This window comes from Bombus fervidus, chromosome 19 (assembly GCF_041682495.2).
Source record: "Bombus fervidus isolate BK054 chromosome 19, iyBomFerv1, whole genome shotgun sequence".
NCBI classification, from domain to species: domain Eukaryota; kingdom Metazoa; phylum Arthropoda; class Insecta; order Hymenoptera; family Apidae; genus Bombus; species Bombus fervidus.
The window spans coordinates 1,142,719-1,163,073 of record NC_091535.2 but is presented as its reverse complement, the minus strand read 5'-3'; the positions used below and the strand labels follow the sequence as shown (position 1 = coordinate 1,163,073).

Genomic DNA, 20,355 nt, shown 5'->3' with positions numbered 1-20,355 from the left:
CGCGTAAAAACATTAGATGTGCAACGAACCGCTATTTAATTCTTAATGCGTCCTAGCACCTTATGGCCACGGTGTATGCCATGTGTCGTTGCCTAACAAAGGCCGCAAAATTTTCTCGTGCTGTCGCAATAGAGGAGTTTCACTATTATCGAAAGCATCCGCACAATCACATACAAACAACGCATTACTAAATATTATATCATCGTACCGAAACCGAAAATGGATTGTTGACTGCTCCTTCTCACGATAGAAAGGATTGTGACTCGCTTTCGCGAACAATCGCTAACTGAGATCGATTAATGCAATCGGCGCAAAGTTGTCTTTTCCTATTATCACTTCCGTTACATCTTCAAGAGATTTCTTTTTGATGTTTAACACACACCTTACGTATTTTCCAACATTTTATGTTTCTTTTTACATATACATATCTACCAAATTTTGTTACCTCTATATCTGTACAAACTATTAAACTATTTTCGATTCATCGAAAATAAATTGGAGTAGAATGAATCTGCAAGAAAATAGGATAAAAATTGATATCTTTAAACAATTTGTTACTTTCATCTTTCGTTTCTTCTTTCTTGTTTCGTTGAAAGTTCGTTCACGACCTTTTTCGACAGTAACTCATGATTAACGCAAAGACCAATGAAAGCAGACGTATGTATTCAGACACGGTAGCCAGAGAAAGTCCATTAGGGAGATAGCCATAACTATTGATGTTTACCAAAGCAAAAAAAAAAAAAAAAAATCGAAACGAATAATCAATGCAACCGTCTTGCGCGACACGACTCTGGACAGAAGAGTAGCTTTGGACGCTGGAGTAATTTTTTGATTGATACGTTACATCTCTTCTATCGTGTAATATATGCAGAGAAAACATCCGTTTGCGAGACACTTATTGGATGCAAAGAATACTATAATCGTTTACTTTCACTTTTTCATTGGTAATTGCGATGTACATACGACGTTTATGACTGACAGATAGCTTTTGCATACCTGAAAAATCAATTTTACAAAATTATAACGAATAATTTTATTCTTATTATATCAACTACTGTGTCGATAACTTTTGACAACTATTCTGCTATATTTAGCGCATTAAAACATTAGTATTATATTTCTATTGTAATATTTATGATAATATATATATATTGTAATATTTATGATAGGAAGACATATATACTTACATCTAAATAGTTATCATTTTATTAAATTACATTTAATATGTACATGATGCGTTTTTATAGTACAGATCATTTTATATACTTTGATTTATTTACTGTACTAGATCTATTTATAATCAAAAATAAACATGCAGAAAGCTAAACGATTATAATATAAAACTATGACGTGAATTCCATGTGCAATATTTAGAAAATGATACAGTTGGGTAAATTATTTAATAGAATTGAGTTTCATCAAAGTCATCTTGGTATTCTTCAACTATTTTTGTTTTAGTTATGATCTTACGTTTCTCCAATCTAATTCGTTTCTGTTCTTCGGTAAGAGTCTCAATGTCGAGAGGAAGAGTAATTATCCTTCTTGGCTCATTGTATTCGATATTAATACTACTGCCATCTGGTAAAACAAGATACACAGGAAAAGTATTTAAATAAAATTTTCTATGCTTCTTTGTTACTGCTGCTGTCCAACAATTCAATTTCCTATGTAAGGATAACGCAGATTGTGCTGGTCGTAAAAGGGAGGATATATTCATTCTGAAATATGAATATATATTTAAAAAAATCAATGAAAAACGGTAACTTAGTAACAGAAACAGTAATTTTATTTTGTCATTAGCAATCGATAAAATTATAATATATGGAAAATTACACATATCAATATCTGCGCAAAGAGGTTATATTAGCCATTAAAGATCTATTTGCGAATCATAATTCCACTACTATTTATTATATTCTTTACCTGTTGTTTAACCATAATATTTTATAATCTTTCTCTGCAAATCTTTCTATAATCAAACTAAAAGTAAATTAAACTTACCTCTTTTCTTAATAAACACTACTACTCCGACTATATGTATACAACACGTTCTATTACACGATTAGTGCACAATTCGACCAGTAGATGGCTACGTATTATCGAATCGAATTGAAATATCGATACCTTTTTAAATTGTAAAACCTTAGCGGTTTCAACGTCTTATTTCGGTACGAGTGAGATATATTCCGTTATAAAAAGAAGTGAATTATTTGATTTCGCGAGTGATATTACACACGTGTATACATTTTGTTGTATAATTGCATGGCTTCGTAATTTTCATGGATGGATATACTGCACGTCGCTTGGTAAGAATAAAATTTTAAATAACGTATGCAAATAGATGGGGTCATGTCGTCATGGGATCGGTAGCAATATCAGCGTCGCTTTTGCTATTTGAATCACAGATTAATGGATTTTCTTCCGATCTTTCGTAATTGTTACCAGGTATTCTAACATATTCTTTATGATCCCTGTGGAAAGTAATCGACATGTATATAGTGTCCTTCTTTATGATAAAAGGATAAATAAAAACAGTTGTGTGTAGTGAGTGATCCTATTTTTATATGGCACACGTTTTCTTCAGTAATATGTAATTAGTCCTCACTCGTTATAAGATGTTAGTGTAATTAGTTCTGTTAGTAAAGATACAACACAACACACGTATACACACACATAGAATTGCGCGCATACATACACACATGCAAACTGATTTACTCAAAGTGGGCACACACCATTTATTTCAATCTTTCTGTGATTTCAAAATTTGAAAGGGATTTTATTGCTTTACTTTGTAGGAGTTTAACGAAGATCAATATAGTAGAAAGACACAGAAAAGATTATTAAAACTGTTGTAGGTTCTAATAATTAGACGATACACAATCACTTTATTATAATACACCTTTGATATAAAGGTAGTTCTAATATCATGCTGCATGCCTAAAAACCGCAGCACTATAAGACAAACTGTAATTTAAAATGCTTACTCTTGAAATGTAACAAAATTTTTTAAAATATTCGTGTTCATAATTTGATCGAGGTGTACGAAGTTATGCAGATAATATTTATTGTAATTTCAAGGTAAACATATAAATGTAAAATCATAAACAATTACAGTTCTCAATAATTTATGAAAATTTTACTTTTTTGTAACTTTTATTTTCATACACTACCAATATCATTTGATATCTGCAATATTGTTTGACATATCAATGTGGTTAAAATTGTTATAATCAAACTTTTTCCTCTTTTATTTATACACAATCAACAACCGAGATTCGTTAAAATATTTAAAAATATAAATTTTGTATAACTAACGTATACAATAACGATATGTGTTAAAACCTTTTTTAAATACTGAACGCTGAATTTCCATTTCGCGACTGAAATGAAATTCTGTATAACTTCTTTCCCTATAGTATTTCTACTTCTGACTTCGGATACTACAACAACACATATCTTTCAGAAGTGCATCCGAGTCTTCGTCATATGAATTCTCTTGTTTATGCAGTATTTCGTTACTTCTTGCATTCTGGCTACCTACTCTGTAAGAATTTATAATTTTGCAAGCTCGTGCAACTTGGAAGGGGAAAATGCATGGTTGTGAGATGATCTTAAAACAAAATTGATGATGATAGGTACTTTATATTCTGTTTTTGAGGTCAATCATCTGTTCACGGATAAATCTGTAAACAAATTTTTTTGCTGCCTCATATCTACGATTCATACTAGCGAAAGCATGTACACATACTTATAAGAATTGAACTGATTTAAGCGGATAATAAGTAGTGCATATGAAATTTTCTATCAAATTCGAATTTTACACATAGATAGATATGCATATTTTTTATATATTAGTTTCTACATCATGTTGAGTTTTTAGTTCATTTATGAATAGTGGTCGATATTAATTTTTGTTATGAAATAATTAAATATAAAGAATTAAGTAAGTAGAATTTATAAGACATGCAAGTTATTCATCTTTTCACACGTGCAAAGACTATTTACTTCCAATGCAAAGTGATACATAGAATTTCTACTTATATCTCAATAGTGCGTTAGTACAAACAGCATGCAGCTTGTAGTATGTTTTTCATGTCTGCATATTAGTAGCTTTTTAAGAAATATAACTATTTTTATTACTTAAATGGTTGTTAGTTGAATGGTTTATGACGATGAAAAAATAAAGATAGAGATATACGTACCTGTATAGTACATAGTGTTGTATAATGAAGAATATATCAAATGCGACTGAGAAAAATCCCAAACCAAATTTCGTGGGATCTCCGAAAATACTTTCCCAATCATCTAAAAGAAAAAGCAATCATTAGTTATTTGCCATTAAAACGGAATTGGTAATAGTTTGAAGTTTTACATTTATTTTATATACGTTACCATAATTGTATGCATTAAGTATCATCTGTAGCATTGACAACATACCACCGGTAAAGTCTAAAAATATATTGCCAATACTCCAACCAACGGTGGATTTTCTTTTGTAGTTATAAAATGCTTGTGGAACGTATTTAATTAATGTTATACTCAATTTAACATAACTACAATAATACAGAAAGTCAAGCCATTTTATCGTTGTTACTATAGCTAATATCATAGAAATTAAAATAATGACTACAAATATTCCGTGAATAATACGTGCTGTGGTAGATACTCTTTGATTTCCTGTCTAGAAAGACAACGTCTTCATTAAAATTTAGAAACATTTACAGAATTGCAATATGTTTGTCTGCAGTAAATTTTAATTAATTACCTCATATATAAAGCACTGAATAATAGTTATCACAGTCGCAAATGTTGCGTGCAAAGCGAAAAAAATATCATTCACTTGTACAGGGTTTAAACCTTTTGGATATCTTCTAAAATACTCCAGCTGAAAAGTGTGACGTTAAGTAAGTCTATGGTTAAAAAATACTATACCAATTGCATTTATTGTACCATTTAATTTACCTCAACTTCTGGTATCCAATACAAGCCACAATTGAAAAGCGCATACATAATAAAGCCAACCATATTCAATGACAAATAATCAAAATTTAATCCTACAACACTTTTGCGTTTGTAATTGCTGTATATCTGCGGATAGAAGCTTACACTCCATGCTAGAAAGTATATCCATCCTACCACGGTACTTATGTGGTAAAGTGTATCTGATTTTTCAATGGTCACTCTAACAAATGCTTGGGAGTAACTGTAAAAATACAAACTATTAGTCACTATAATAAAAACACAAGATCCTGCAACATAGCATTTAACAATTTTTTAATTCTTTTCTTACTTTAAATCAATTTTGTTTAATTGGTCTTGAGGTATTAAAATCACTCTAAAAAGTGTCATTATTTTTTGGTGACAATTTTTAATTTTAATTAATTGAATACAAACTTGGCAATACGAATACCAAAATGCAATAATGGTAAAAGAAAATGGTAAGAGAAATTACACTAAATTTGGTTTTACTACAAATTTTGAAAATAGATAAATTAATATATTTGTTGTAGTAGCTGGTGTATCATGTTCTAGTTAGAACAGATGAACACAGACTGATTGAACTTTCAGTAGGGGAACCGATGACAAGTATAGGTCAGGAGGTTATCTGTACAAACCACTAAATACTAATGTATGTAATGTAGATCAAAATCTTCTGTAAATTAATCATAAAAGTAAAGATTGATGTTACCTTCGATCACAACACAACAGTACTCCAAGTCAGTTTGTTTTAATCTATCGTATCTTCATTTTTTCTTTGTGGATCAATGTGTTCCTTAAAGGTGCTTATTCATTATATGAAAAATATACTTACTCTGTAACATTGTTAGGCGTGACATTAAGACTAATAATCGAGTGTCCTGCACTGCGACCATTTATAAGAATATTCCATTTCTTCTTTGTATCGTTTTTAGTAATATAGATACTGGATGTGTTAACAGAAACTAAATCTGGATGTTGCACTTCTATTGTCACTGATACATCTTCAGATAAGTTCTTCCTGTATGAAAAAATTAAATAATTATTAACATTACTTTATGTTCTTTATATTCTTTAATTATATAACAATGTAGCTAATTTATAGTTACTCAAAAAAAAAAGAAAAAACAGGAAAGTTTTATCTCAATTTGTTCTAGATATATTTTATATACTATTGATATATTATCAATATTACTGTTTTATATAAGAAACATTTCTAAACAGTAATACAACATAACAATCAATTTGAATAATATTTTAGAGAATATGCTATGGAATTGGAGTAATAAGAATATTAGACTCATCGTTAGCTTCTAATTAGATATTAAAGCAATATAAGTAAATGATACAACACATCGCATAGTCAACAATGAACTCTTTGTGTCTCATTCTCATTCAATAAACATGTTGTACTTGTTTCTTTTAGATAATCTTATTTTTATTCCTCTTATGTCAAAAATACTTACGTCAGGTACAACTCAAACGATTCTTGACTATCTACGTGAACTATTAAATCTTGATTTGATACCTTAAAATCTGCCCGTGCCTTATCTGCAACTGAGGTATTAATTGTTATTTAATACAAGACAGAAAGATCCAGTTAAGACTATCTTATGCAATATAATTTATAAATTGTTCCATACCTAAAATTGTGATAATCCCTATATACCACATCAAGGCCATCTTTTGTGGCTTCTGAAATAGATCAAACAGACCTTTAAACCCAAACTTTTCTTCAATCTTAGATTTTGCATAACACTGTATTTAACTGTATTGATTAACTGTATTGATATCACTGTATCAATTGTAAGACAATTATACAAAGCAACCAGCAATTATGAAACAACTAGCTTGATTAAAAAGTTATTAAAATTCTAATCTCAAAATATCACTACCATTTCGTGTTCTAATACATCAGTTCTAACTCGTTTCTAACAAGGCTGACCAAACGAGATTCTACTCTATACGTCTAATCGAGAAGAGAATTTTTCAACTTCTGAAGGCTTTGACCGCTTAATACTCGGAAGAAACAAGGAAGTCATAGAAAGTGCCGGGCACTTTGTCGGATGCATGCTACTGATACAATCGGATAATCTGTACCAATCCTCCAGTTGTCATTCACGGTAGCCAGAATTTGATGATGTTCCGTATATTTTCGGTCGAACATCGGGTACCGTTAATCAACAATTATTTGGAAAAACCGATTGCCACGTTAACGCGATTTCGCTTGTGCAGACATTACGACTACAAAAACTCGGTTCCTATGGAAAGACACAGGGAGTATCGGTCGAACTTAACCTCGGAAGCGCGACGACCTCGATGAAACATGTCACGAGGCGTTAAAGGCGATAAGACCTCCCGTTCTGCAGATTTTCAGCATTCCGTCCGACGACGACGTTTGAACGAGCATATCGTTTGACTAGAGAAACTTGACATCACCGAATATTTCACGGCGGCTCGACCGAAAAATCGATCGAGCCTGTACACAGTAGACCTTTGAACCAGTTCTGAGCAAACGTAAATGGAAACTACTGGCCCCTGGATAGCTTAGATAGCATTCTCTTGTTTATGTCATGCAACCATGCAACAAAACGCGCTGGCGTGAGATGAATTTGAGACAGGAACGTAACGAAAGCTCGTCTTCAACGAAAATTTGTCGTACTTGTAAAATTTTGCATTACGATAGTTACATATAAATGAAGTAGGAAATTGTATTTTATGTATATCGATGAGGACCGACTTCGTTTAAGATAAAACCTTAGAATTGATTTATTTGAATCTGACGATGTCTTTCGAAAGTTTTGAAATTAATCTGATGTAAATTTTTCGCGAAATTACATATTCAGGTAGAAGAGTAAAAGAGGTTTCTCAGCCTCGTATCGAGATATTTGCATGTAAATTGCGAGGCGATGTCATTAACGAGTTCCATAACGTGATAGTTATCGTTTTGATACGCGATGTTTCATTATGCCGCGGTTTTTTTTCATTTCATCGCATTACATTCTTTTTCCTGCTGTTCATTTTCGTAATGCTCTCGGTAGACTGGCACCATCCTTTTTCTAGGCGAATTATGGACCTATTCGGAGATAATGGACCATCTATTTTTTTCATTATTTCTCTTCGCTGCTATAAAATGCTCCAATATTATAGCCACCCATATTATTTTCCCTTCTTTTTAGTTAACCTTGTACAATTAATCCTTTCACAGAGGTATATTATTCCATTGCTACGCGTTTGTGAAAGTAGAAATTATTCTCGGTCAAATTTTTCTTGATTTCCAATTTCCTTCTTATTCGTTCTTGAACGCGTATCTTTCTCTCGCAGTTTAATCGACAATTACCAATTATTTTGGAACGGAGTTTAATCTTTGAGGAAAAATTATTTCTCGGCGCGAAGAACTTCTCGCTGTTAACGAAATCCAAATGAAATGGTTAAATAAAACCAATGGTTCCACTAGAACGGAAAAAGTCGCGCGTTCTAGCACGTTCAAGCAAGATTCAGCGAGAATCAGAAAGCAGCCGATTTTCCGCGATAGCGTTACGTTAATACTCTGCATTCGGCAATTCGGAAAATTCTGTTCCGACAAGTAGTTCGTGAGTGAACGGTACTCGTAAGCAGAGGGAGAGGCGGAGGCTGAGGCGGAGGCGGAGGCGGAGGCGGAGGTGGGTGGGCGTGTGTATACTCTCTCTCTACACATTTTGAGATAGAATAAATCGAAAGAGAGATCGACGTTCGAGTGCACTCCGTGTCCCAAAGGGGCCTTCGCGAAGCTTACACGGAAACAGCTCTGAAAGTCGATCGGCAGTCTGCTGCCGCTTTTGTTGACGTATACAGGCTACTTCGCCGTCAATATTTTCCTTTGCATCATAGCTGGCCGAGTCGAACGGACCTAATCCTTGAAGATAGTCCCCCGCCCCCGCCACCCTCTTCGTTCTTTTCCTTTCTATCAATTTCAATTCGTCTTCGATATGGATAAACAAGATTGTTCCTGGCCGGACGTTCATCGATATAACTCCGAAATTATTCCTTCGAATCGTCCGCATGGAATTTCCCAGGAAATATTCCTTTCCTCGTTCTTTTCTTCAGATTTCAAGATTCGGGAGTGCCTGTCGGCGTATCCTGGAAATTTCCAAAGCGTTTGAAAATGTTTTCTTCGACGAAATGGTCCACGGAAATCTGCGAGCACCGTCCGCCGATCGATTTCGGATAAGCGAATAAACGTTTACTTATCGTCTACGATCTGCAGTATATGTTAAAACATCCTGTTGTTCGAACGACCTTCAAAATTCACGAATTTCTGTATCTTTTAAAAAATATGCTTGGAATTCCACTCCTATTTCTTATCGTCTTTCTATTTTCAACTTGCGATCACAACAAGATCGGATAATTTCGTGTACGTTAGACGTATCGCGATAAGAACGTTCGAATCGGCTCGTAAAATCACGTAAATTATCGCGAAATGATCTTTTACAGTTTCGAATTCTATTTGTTCTTATCTATGCGCATTCTCTCGGTATTTTACTTATTTGCTGCTTGATAAACTTAATACACTCGAGTGGGTCTCGAGTGTCGATGCAGTTCCATCGGCATTGTGGAAACATCGTTATTCACGTTGGAAGGCACGAAATAGATACAACAGAAGAATTTTATCGAAACGATAGATGCGAGAGAGTCGGCTAGACAGACAGATAGATGCTCTTAATTTATTAATATAGATTAACGAGCAAGACGTTAATAAGCAAGTAATTACGTATATTATATCATATCCAAGTAAATGATAAAGGGATTGCAATTTATCTACATATTACGTAAACGCTGTAATATTCCGAAAAAGTGGAAGACGAATGAAAGATACATTACGTATTGACGACGATTGTTACGTATTCCCTCGTCAAGCTTTCTATTTATCGACATCACGATGTTTTCTTATCTGGAACGTATGTGTTTGCATTGCGTTGGCCCCTTTTTTAACCTTTTCGTTAGATATTTTTTGCCATCGCATACGGTCGCGTTATCTTTCGGCCAGCAGTTGCATTATCCTTTCATCCTGGAAACAATTTCGCGAACAGTTTTGCGTGAGCAGTATTAAAGGCTAGTCCGCCAGGTAATAACGGTTAGCATAAATTAAAGATTAACTTTGCCGGCTGGATCGGGCAACGTAATGCTCGTTCCATGTTAATTTCTTATCGCCGGCAATTACTTAATCGCACGCAGTCAAATGCACGTTGAAGCCACGTCCCTGGTTAATTGGGATGTGAAGAAACATTCGTGAAACGAGCTTCGTTTCATGAAATCTAGCAACCGCACTAATGAAAAGAAAACGAGACAGGGAAAGCAGAGTATCATAATCATAGAAAGCTTACTGGTAGTTTAAGCAGAAAAAAAGAAAAAAAATAAATAAATAAAAATTACACGAAAATACAGATAACGTTTAGAGAATGTTAACTTCAGATAGAAATACTATTGCGTAAGATTGGCAAAACGTCGAGTTATGGAACCGATTTGTTGCGCTTGCAATTTCAAAGTTATCGAGCGTCACTGCAACGATTTTGTTGCGCAGGATGAAATTAGACTTTACAGTGTGAAACGCGCGTACCGATACCAGATGCAGGTCACACGTTTCGTGCACCACGAACGACAATCACCATGAATTTCATAGAGAAAATTTAAAAAATAACGGAAATAACGATCTCGTGGCAAGATTTTATGGCAATATATTGCCGTTTTTCCATAGTATTTCACGCGATTTTCATGTCTGCTGCTGCGTGCTACTGCCCTTATCTTAATATTTTAAAGCGTCTTATTTGTTCGGCACAGCATTATCGCATTTCATTTCACATTTTTAATTTAAATTAATCACAACGTTGAATAATCTGCTGGGGCGGAACGCACGAACGTATATATTTCTCAAATATGTATATTATGTCTATTTTGAACCGAATGATTCAATCAATTCAGTTCACTCCAAGTGCATAGATCAAATTTCCGTTTCACTTCTGTTAATATCCCACAAACATTAACTTCGTGTTTCGAACACATCATATCTTTCTTCTCGTCACTTGATATATTCCCTGGCTTTTCAGCCTTGCTTTTTCTTTATATCGTACCGTTCTCCAATGTAAATTCACGAGCTTCGTTGCGCTGGTCTCGCCTATTTCACGAACCCGATCCTTATAGAATATTAATGTAGCTCTGCGTACTCCGTTGCTGTGGAATCGCATTTCTCTGGACGGTTTTGATAACGCGAAATCGCAAGTAATAACGTACGCGAGATAAAAGATTTTATTCCACCGTTCCGCCGGGTTAACGTATTCTAATTAACGATCGACTCGGTCGATAGAGAACTGGTAGGGATCTGATAGTGACACCTATAGCGATATAGCTGGAAAAAGCGTTACGTGAAAGTAGAAAGAAACATATAGCAGAAAAGGTTGACCGATTCCATCCGACGATCGTTCGATCGTTCGATCGTGTAATTTGTCCGGGTAAACCGAAACTTGTATTCCTAATGTCGCCTGAACCCATTGCTCCGGCACGTCGGTTCGTATCCAAGGAAAACTTCTTTTTCTGAGTGTCTGAGTGTTTCAGGCGTACCAGCCGATTTCCAATGTAAATTTACAAGCTCGTGGCGGCAGTTTGGCTCGGTCTGCGGATTCCATTCCTATCGAATATTAATGCTCGGAACGCGGTCTGCTTTTGACCTTTTCCGAGATCCGATTTTACGAGGTACGATCGAAAACAAGAAGAAAGAACAAAACAGCGGCCGACCCGTGTCGGCCTAGTTTCAAAGAATGTTACCCACGATACACTCGAACGCTACCTCGAAAAAAATGTCCTCCTCTTCTTTCTCCATTTCTCCCTTTCTCCCTTTCTCCGCTCTTTCCTACATACACGCGAAAAATTTCGTCCGGAAATGGATCGACGGCTAAACGAAAATGGATTTTTGGAACTGTTGGCGGTGACAGTGGTCGACAGGCCGCCTGCTCGAAAACTTAATTACTCGCTCGGACGAAGAAAGTTCGGACGGCGAGGAAATTTATTCTTCGTTATTACGATCGTTCGCCGTGCTGTCAGCATCTCGAACGAGTTCCGAACTTCCTGTCCTGAGATTTATATCTGATTTTGTTAATTCCGGAGAAAGCGTTTCAAAGAAAGTTTCCCAACGTAATTCCTTAACGAGCGTTTTTCATTTCAGATATTCCTTTCATCGTGGTACATCTTACCGCTCAACGATATTATCTCCGCTGGTTCATAATGGTATCATCGGTAAACGAGAATGCCAGATCGTTGCGGTTGAAGTAAGTAATGTAACGTACGAAAAAGGAGTACATTTTTTATAATAAATTTACAGGACCGTGCGCATTAGCAATGCGATTATCTTGACGAGTCATAAGAGACATAATTTATTATTGAATAACTATAATTAAATAATGTTTAAACTAATAAAACGATATGGGGCAAAGTATATTACCAATATCGATACATGCCGCGGTAGAAACGTAAAAACATGCGTAATCGATTACTCATTAAATATACGTGTTACTAGAGTATGGAAGATACTATCGACGCTTCTTCCTCTTACGATTTTATTATTTTATCCAAGACACGATCGAGTAAAAGCTCGTTTAATATTTAACTTGCTTTGCGATATGAAAGACAGGCTCGTTACGATACGATCTTGCAGTTAAAATGTTTCAAACAGTCGGACAAGATAGCTTTCCTCGCTAGTAATAATTAAGGAGGTCGATAAGTCGATCGATCCATCGACCGCCTTGATGTTTCAGCATTCCCTTTCGTTTGATCCAAATACTTGGCTATTTTCTACCATGGTTGAAAAAGATCATAACGGTTACGTATTCATAATGAACATAATTATTCTGTGAATAAATTGCGCCAATGAAGATATCCTAGATTTCTGTGACTTGGTGTCGTTGCCATGTACGAACCATTATTTATGTTACGTTACATCTTTTGTAAATGTTTAAACGCGATGCCAAAGGCAATGATTTTTTAAATCGATTGCGCGAGAGAGACGGACGAATGGAAATACCTTTGAAAGTACGTGGACACGCGAAACATTTGCGAAAAAGGAATATTTATTATTTTGAAATAGCTCGTTCCTCCGCAGAGATACTTTTCGAAGTATCCAGTGACCAGTTTGAGACGCGTCTACCTTAATTGAAGCGTGATACGTTGCTTGCGTGTTGCATTTTTAATTCCGTTGTAAAAAAAAAAAAAAAGAAAGCGAAACGTTGTTGAGCTCGCGAGTCTGCTTGATTATACGCTTGCTTCCATCCGCGCGTTTATAATTATTTCTCTCAACGGCAGATGAAAATTCGGGACGGAAGATCTTTGGACACAGCGGGAAGAAGAAATAAAAACAGAGATGCCTCGACAAAGTTTTTAACCGACATGACGGAACGAATTATGACTAACGATAGAATATAAAAGCATACGTGTGGAAACACATTACAGATAATGAAAATGAATTATGTTCATCTATAAATCATAACGCGAACGTATTGCTTTATCACTCATTGTCAGTAAACAAATTATTTCGAGTATCCAATAAATACGCGCGCGCTCGAAAATAAATTTCCAATTATTTTCTTCGTCCATTCTGTCAACGCGAAGAGCTTGATAAATGTTAATTCATCGTTGGTCATTCGGTCGATAAATAAAAATAAAAGCGATGAAAGAAATATGCATCGCGTTAATATTACGCATTATAATGCTTGAAAAAGATTCCTGGAATAGGTACATTATTTCTGGAATTAAAATGTCGTATTAATTCCGTTTTTTCTTTTTTTTTTTTTTTTCATCCCCTCAACGGAACGAATCGTAATTTCGCAGCTCTCCAGATGGAATAAAATTATCCTGATAACGCGAGCTTCAACAGCGTAGTTCCGCTGAAATTGATTTAATCATTTTTCGAATAGAACTAACATTCCTTTTAATTCGGCGACGATCGATCGATATCAATCATGCCTCTTTCCCAATAAATTACCGTTGTTACGAAAGTTAAAAGAAATTGTAATTAAAAAACTAATCGATTAATTACACGAATCGCTAGAAATCTAATCTATATCTTTATAGTCTATTGTTTTTATCCTACAATTAAATTTAATATATCGTTATAGGCGGGATCGATAAAATTACTTTAGATAACTCAGGAAGATTAACGACAAATTTTTCTATGGTATTATAAGTTTGTATATATATCTTCTTGATCAATGGACTGTTCGAATTTGATCCTTTATAAGTCTCTAGGAATTTCAGAAAAGATAATGAATTATAGGGGCAAAGTAACAGCCGCTAATTATCGTGAGATTCTTTAGCGATAATTAATCTTGAACGCTTTGTTGTATACAACCCGCTACGTTCCCATTAATTGACCCTTTTCTGGAGTTAAATGATTTATCGTTTCGCGTGAATCACTCTGTCAACTTGTACGCCATGTCATTCTGATATTGAAAAATTAAGACGCCGACCACCGCCGATCGGCTCGACGAAATTTAAAAAGCCGCATTTTTCATCGTTCATCCACTCGACTATATTCTAGGTATTTCTAATCCTTGCTCGACAATGACACGTTCTTATCCATTACGGCACTGCACTATTTCCTGTAACCTCGTTACTTCAAATAAGAACAATTTTCTACACTTAGCGGCGTTTCTCGCAAAACTCAAACAATCGTAGAAGTAATAGCTCTTTTCATATGTAATTTTTCTAACTCGTTATCTTGTCTTGCTTCGGTTACAAACAACGTTGCTATCGATTGGCGGAACGACGATTTTTAGGCGTATCACGTGGAAACGGTGTTATTCGTTTACGAATGTCCGCTCATATGCAATCGTAAATTTGAAATTCTGCTTAGTTAGAACGTATAATTAAATGACTAAATCAACTAATTCTCACGATCAATTTTAAAAGAAGCATCATACATTACAATTGTTATTGAATAATTGGGATAAAGCAATCGATTAAATTCTTTATCCGTCGTATCCATATAAATCTACATGCTACAGATACCCGTCGTTCTTAGACAACGATAAGCTGATAATAGGTGATGAAAACGTCTCTTCTTTCGACTCCACTTAATTCGATAAACTTATCTGATGACAATCTCTTACCGCTTCGATATTATCGTCTGTCTATTCTTTTCTCTCAACAGCGTCCTATGTTTAATGATGGATTACGCGCCGTTATATACACAAGGCGTTTCGAATCGAAAATATGTCGACGGAGTTTCAAGAAATTCATGTCCCCGGTTACGATTTGCAAAGTACTTTACTTGCGAAAGCTGTCAATGGCGTTTGGCAGCGTATCGCGTGTATAGAAACGTGTCAATGACTTTTGTATTCGGCCTCGTTTCCCGGTTTCCACCAACCGACGAGTACCGAATCGATTTCGATTTCACGGCCAGTTTCACGGGAATTATATCGTGTTACAGAATCGACGAAAGTGGTGGACGTGCTCATCGCGAATTTTTGTCAATTCGATCAATTTAGTCTACCGAAAAAAAAAAAAGAAAAAGAAAAAAAAAAGAAAAGAAAAAAAGAGAAAGGAGAAAATACAACTCGGTTATTTCTTCTCGAGCACTTTTGAGATCTTTCTTTCGAACATGATTTGCAACTTAAAAGAGTTTAATTTCGAAAGAAGAAAGGCGTACGTGTATATAATGTATAATGTCAAGTTTACGAATCGTATTTCTAACTGCTAAAACTTCTTGCAACTCGACCATTCCCTTCTTATTTTTCTTTACTCAACTGTATTAAAAGTCTTTCCATGTTCACCGCTTTATTAATTGAAGGGTAAGACTTTGGGAGTGTTTTAGCATAACTCGAGTTGCAGCGAGTAGAAGAGGTCTAATCAAATGAAGGTGGAATAGCGTATATTACGGCAGGTACTCGTTTCTAGAAATTATAATATATAAATTTCAGCATAGAATGAGAATGAAAATTTTCAGCTAACGCTTAATATCCAATGTTTAATCTCTATCCTACATCCGGAATAATATATCACGTTCGTTCTATCGTCTATAACAGATTGCAAGACAGAGACATAGAACGAATAAAGTGCCATTCGATGCTCGTTCGGTAATTCGTGACTGATTTATTCATCGGACGGCGACTCAAATTCCGCATCCTTGGCTAAACGGTCAATTTATTTCTCCAACGTTTTGTCCAGTTTTTATTAGATCACGATTTACGGATAAATTGCTCCGCGGCTTCGCTCACTCACCTGTCGAATTTCGTTCGGCCGCGATAGATCAGGTGACAGTTAAAGCCTGCAGTAAGCGAATCCGATACAGAGACGTCCAATTTCTCCGCGCTTTAAAAACCTCTTTCCTCTCTTTCGAGCTACCTGCAAGAACAAGCTTTCCATTAAAACTCGTCGAGACCGACGTGTTTCTTCCGACGACGAACGGATACGATTTAATTTGTCTGCGATACTTTTTTTTTTATAGTGGCTTCGTTAACTTCTATGCAATTTAATCGATCGATCTCGAATCGTTGATTTATTTAATTTTTCGAATCTTGTTCCTCGACGTAATAATTATATCTTAATATAATTGATGCAAATCTTTCACGTGTTTCGTGACTATGATCGAAGGAAAAATTTAACAAATGTACGACAGTATACCTGTCTATGGTGACGCTCACCCGTCTACGTTTCTTCCAATCATCCAGTCATTCGGTGCAATTTCATCCAGGCGAGCACGCACTCTCGACACCCAGTTTGTCCACATTCAATGGCTCCAGTTTGCCGATCGCAAAACTTCTCAGGGCTTCAGCCTTGAACTTGCAACGAAACTGTCCCTCGTTCGCACCCGATATCTTTTCCGACTTGGACCAAACATCGGCTCTTCTTCTCTAGGTCGAATCGCCTATTTTCTTCTCCTATCAGTACTCTCTCTCTCTCTCTCTCTCCCTCTCTCTTTTTCTCTCTCTCTTTTTCCCTCTCTCTCTCTTTACCGAAACGAAAGAAACTGGAACGTTTTCTATGCGCGATCACGGCGAAACATTATCGGTCGAAGCAACGACGAAAAATAACGCAGCCCGAGGTATAATTATGACGAAATCGCTGGCGCGTTCAAGGTCTCGGGCAAATTCTATCGAAAGTAAAAGGAGAACGGCTCGTTTCTCTTTTCCTTCGCCCGACCGAGATATCGTCGAACGATAGAACAGAACACTATCGCATTGGAGAACGCGATTCGCAATGGCTAGCGCGAGCCTGTCGTACGTACATATAAATCTGTTGTAAGAGCCTCTCCCCTCCCGGCAAAATCCTCCCTCTCCGACCCGTCCCTTTCCCATGCGACGCTCAATTTCATGACTGTCTCGGCTATCTCGGCTTTTCCCAATGTGCTTTTACCGTCTCTTCTGTGTTAGATCCTATAGATTATTCGATCATAACGCCAATTTCTGCGAATCTGATTTCAACGGAATTTGCAGAAATCGTCTTACGATCGGATAATCTATGAATCTGAATTCTGTTTCGAGTGGTGTAATAAACCAATCACGTTAAACTAATGTCGCCGATAGATATAATCGTTGAACAACATAGGAAATATATTTTTTAACGTCAAGGAACGAAGGATTTGCGAGGAAATTAATGATAAATCTGGCAATGATAAATAACGATGCGTTATTTATGCGAATCGAGTCATTAACGTTAAAATGCTGGCAAATAAATCAATTTGTCTTTAACTTTCCCTGATCCTCCATTGAATTTTTACTCCCTGCTTGATAGACAAGATAAAATATCCCTCTAAAAGTAAATTGATTCCAACAATTGACAATGACTAGGTATTAAAACAAGCAAGATAAAAGACCAATAAAGTTGACAACATAATTGACTGAAAAAATGCTAGCATTGCGAAACGACGGTCAATATCGTGCGCGTACCATGAAATGTATATTACGACAAAAATGTATTATTATTGTTGCGGCAGATAAGTTTGATATTGGGAAATATGTGCTAAAAGAACGTAATGTTAAAGCTGATGAATGAGCGGTGTTAATGGTATGAGTGGCTCCCTCCCACTCTTTCTACTTCTCGATCTCTCGCTCTCCCTCCCTCTCCCTTTATTGATATATTACAATATTACTAAATTATATTAGACCGTTCACCGGAGGTTATTGACTTGTATCGGACATCTATTTTGATCTATATGTACATATATATGTATGTAATATATATAATATATAATACATATAATTTGTGGCTAGCTCAGCGAATCGAGGGACCAATAGCTTCTAATTGATCGTGAATTACAATGGCTATATTTAGACTAACGGTTTCGCAAAAATTCTATGGGTAATTGGTTCCATCATGATTCCTCGGCGCATATTTTCTTCTGCTCGACGAAACCTTTGAAGTTGTTAAAATTATATATGTCAATCAGTGGATTTAGTACGTGAAAAATATGAATGAGTTCGTGCTGTTTCGTACCTACTACTAGTATATACTAGTGGCGAGTCTCTATTTCTAAAGGAAGTGGCCCACTTCCGTAATATTTGCAATGACGACACAACGTATCTATCAAAGAAGTTCGTGATTAAGCCATTGATGTAATATTTTCTGATGATTGTGCGAATCGGTGACGGGAACATTTGTTTCTTAGTAATCGTACAGCTATTCGTTCGCCGATCGACAACATACGGAAATGCGATGTACTTACCTGATGAATCGATCGGTTTCGATCGAATTTAATTGGCCAGGTCGCACGTTCGTTACGTCTGGGCTAACACGGAATCGTCGAGACTGGTTCACGCGCAATTTCGATACCGTGATCTCTGCGTTATCCTCGTTTCCGAAAATTTCGATGGAATCGGAAACGTAGCACGACGAAATTAAAGGAAATTTTCAGTTTGCAGATTCGGTACAACGCGATTGAAGCACGGCTTTAATCGAAAATATATTACTGCCGTACATTATTGGGTACTTTGGAGTAATTAAATTTCCAGTTGGCACACGAGGATAGCAAATATCGAAATTCTATCGCGAAAAAGGGTTATAAAATACTTAATAATATATTAATACCAGTTTATATTTTTATTCCTTAAGTCTGGAATTACCTGAATTTTTTCCTATTGCATGAAACGTTGCAATGTTTATATTTATAATGACTTGGTAAAATGAAGGAGTTCTCGTTTATCTGGAGATAAGAAAATGAATTCAAACGATAAGTATAGAAAAGATTGACGGTATAGATACGTCGGACAAGTCGCCTCGTGATGTCATCGAATGACGAAGCGGATTTTTTCCAACATGTAGCTTACAGCATGCTGTTTCGATCGCGCAGATTGCACGATTTTGGCACGAATTCCAGAACTGCGTTGGCTGTTCCGCTAAATTTCTGACTTGCCAGCGAAAAAACATAAATTGTCGATCCGTTGAAAAAAAAAAGAAAAGAAGAAGAAGAAGAAGGGAAAATAAAGAGCGGCACGAAGGAAGAAGGAAGTAAAGAAGGCGAAAATTCAGAGGCAACAGAAACAACCGTGTTCTCAACGTGGTATAGAATTCGCGAAATTAAATTAGGTCTGATGCAAAGTTTTCGGTGACACCGATCTTGTTTCGTGTTTGAACGCGTCGGCGTGGATCGAAGTTCTCTACTCGTAAACCTATGCATACGAGAATTGTTTGTTGATTAAATTATTACCTCCGATAACATGGTTACGTACGATTGATATCGGATATGCTTGAATATAGTGTGAACGAACATATTACGTTCTAATTCGTTTGGATAGCGATTAGAAATTTTTGAAAAATGAAACGAATGAATGGAATATACTGACGTTTCGTCGATACTCGTCAAAACTCTAAATTACAGAAATATGTAACGTACTGAAGTATCCGAAGATTACCTATTTAAGCTAGCAAGGTAACCAAATGGAGCTGATAAAGAAAACTTTATTTTTCGACTCGACGTTACTACGTTGTTCGCGTAATAGCCATAATTGCTAGTCATTTCGTTAAAGTTAAATAGTACGTGTGCAGGGCGATGTAATTTTTCATCGGTCACGAGACAAGATTGAACGGAAAAACGCGCGTTTTTGGCATCAGTTCCAAAGCCGACGACGAACATTCCTCTAAATCTCCGACTGGACACAGCCGAACTAAAAACTCGGCAAAGGGTAAACAAAAATTGAATGAAAACGTTTCGTATATATATATATACGAATCCGATGTCAACGAGATTTCAATTTCAAAGGAAACGTAATTAATATATTTAATTAAGACACTGCAACGGAAATATAATTAATAACGGCAAGAATGTTGTTTGGTTTACGAGAATATTTGTCGCCTCGGGTTTATTTATCTGAAAGATGGAAAATACATATCTAGGAGAGCAGCAGATGAATGTAGAAA

At 35.8% G+C, this 20,355-nt stretch overlaps 2 protein-coding genes across 10 annotated transcripts; both read right to left on the bottom strand.

Moving 5' to 3' along the window:
- Window positions 1–1,193: 1,193 nt before the first annotated feature.
- Mrpl55 (mitochondrial ribosomal protein L55) lies at window positions 1,194–2,158 on the bottom strand. 2 transcript variants are annotated; one of them, XM_072021469.1, is made up of 2 exons: window positions 2,002–2,158; window positions 1,194–1,718 (listed from the first exon to the last, which is right to left on the bottom strand). In XM_072021469.1, the coding sequence occupies exon 2, from the start codon at window positions 1,715–1,717 to the stop codon at window positions 1,400–1,402; it is 318 nt and encodes a 105-aa protein (XP_071877570.1). In that variant the 5' UTR covers window position 1,718; window positions 2,002–2,158; the 3' UTR covers window positions 1,194–1,399. The 2 variants fall into 2 exon arrangements, with proteins under 2 accessions (XP_071877570.1, XP_071877571.1); XM_072021470.1 differs by having other exon boundaries at window positions 1,924–2,156.
- Window positions 2,159–2,184: 26 nt separating this feature from the next.
- Window positions 2,185–17,221, bottom strand: Ctns (lysosomal cystine transporter cystinosin). Of its 8 annotated transcripts, none has more exons than XM_072021460.1 (11): window positions 16,624–17,220; window positions 16,222–16,344; window positions 9,838–10,024; window positions 6,621–6,672; window positions 6,444–6,534; window positions 5,813–5,998; window positions 4,963–5,203; window positions 4,766–4,885; window positions 4,393–4,681; window positions 4,203–4,305; window positions 2,185–2,471 (listed from the first exon to the last, which is right to left on the bottom strand). In XM_072021460.1, the coding sequence occupies exons 3-11, from the start codon at window positions 9,889–9,891 to the stop codon at window positions 2,348–2,350; spliced, it is 1,260 nt and encodes a 419-aa protein (XP_071877561.1). In that variant the 5' UTR covers window positions 9,892–10,024; window positions 16,222–16,344; window positions 16,624–17,220; the 3' UTR covers window positions 2,185–2,347. The 8 variants fall into 8 exon arrangements, with proteins under 8 accessions (XP_071877561.1, XP_071877562.1, XP_071877567.1 ...); XM_072021461.1 differs by having other exon boundaries at window positions 16,644–17,220; XM_072021462.1 differs by lacking the exon at window positions 2,185–2,471 and adding an exon at window positions 3,135–3,542 and having other exon boundaries at window positions 16,624–17,221.
- Window positions 17,222–20,355: the final 3,134 nt, after the last annotated feature.

Excerpts from the sequence above, each read along its gene's own strand:
- Mrpl55 (XM_072021469.1), bottom strand. The coding sequence starts at position 1,717 with ATGAATATATCCTCCCTTTTACGACCAGCACAATCTGCGTTATCCTTA.
- Ctns (XM_072021460.1), bottom strand. The coding sequence starts at position 9,891 with ATGTCGATAAATAGAAAGCTTGACGAGGGAATACGTAACAATCGTCGT. Across the intron at positions 6,673-9,837 it reads GTAACAATCGTCGTCAATAC|AAGCCACAAAAGATGGCCTT; the intron begins GTAATGTATCTT and ends GATCTATTTCAG. Across the intron at positions 5,204-5,812 it reads ACGCCTAACAATGTTACAGA|TTACTCCCAAGCATTTGTTA; the intron begins GTAAGTATATTT and ends GTATTTTTACAG.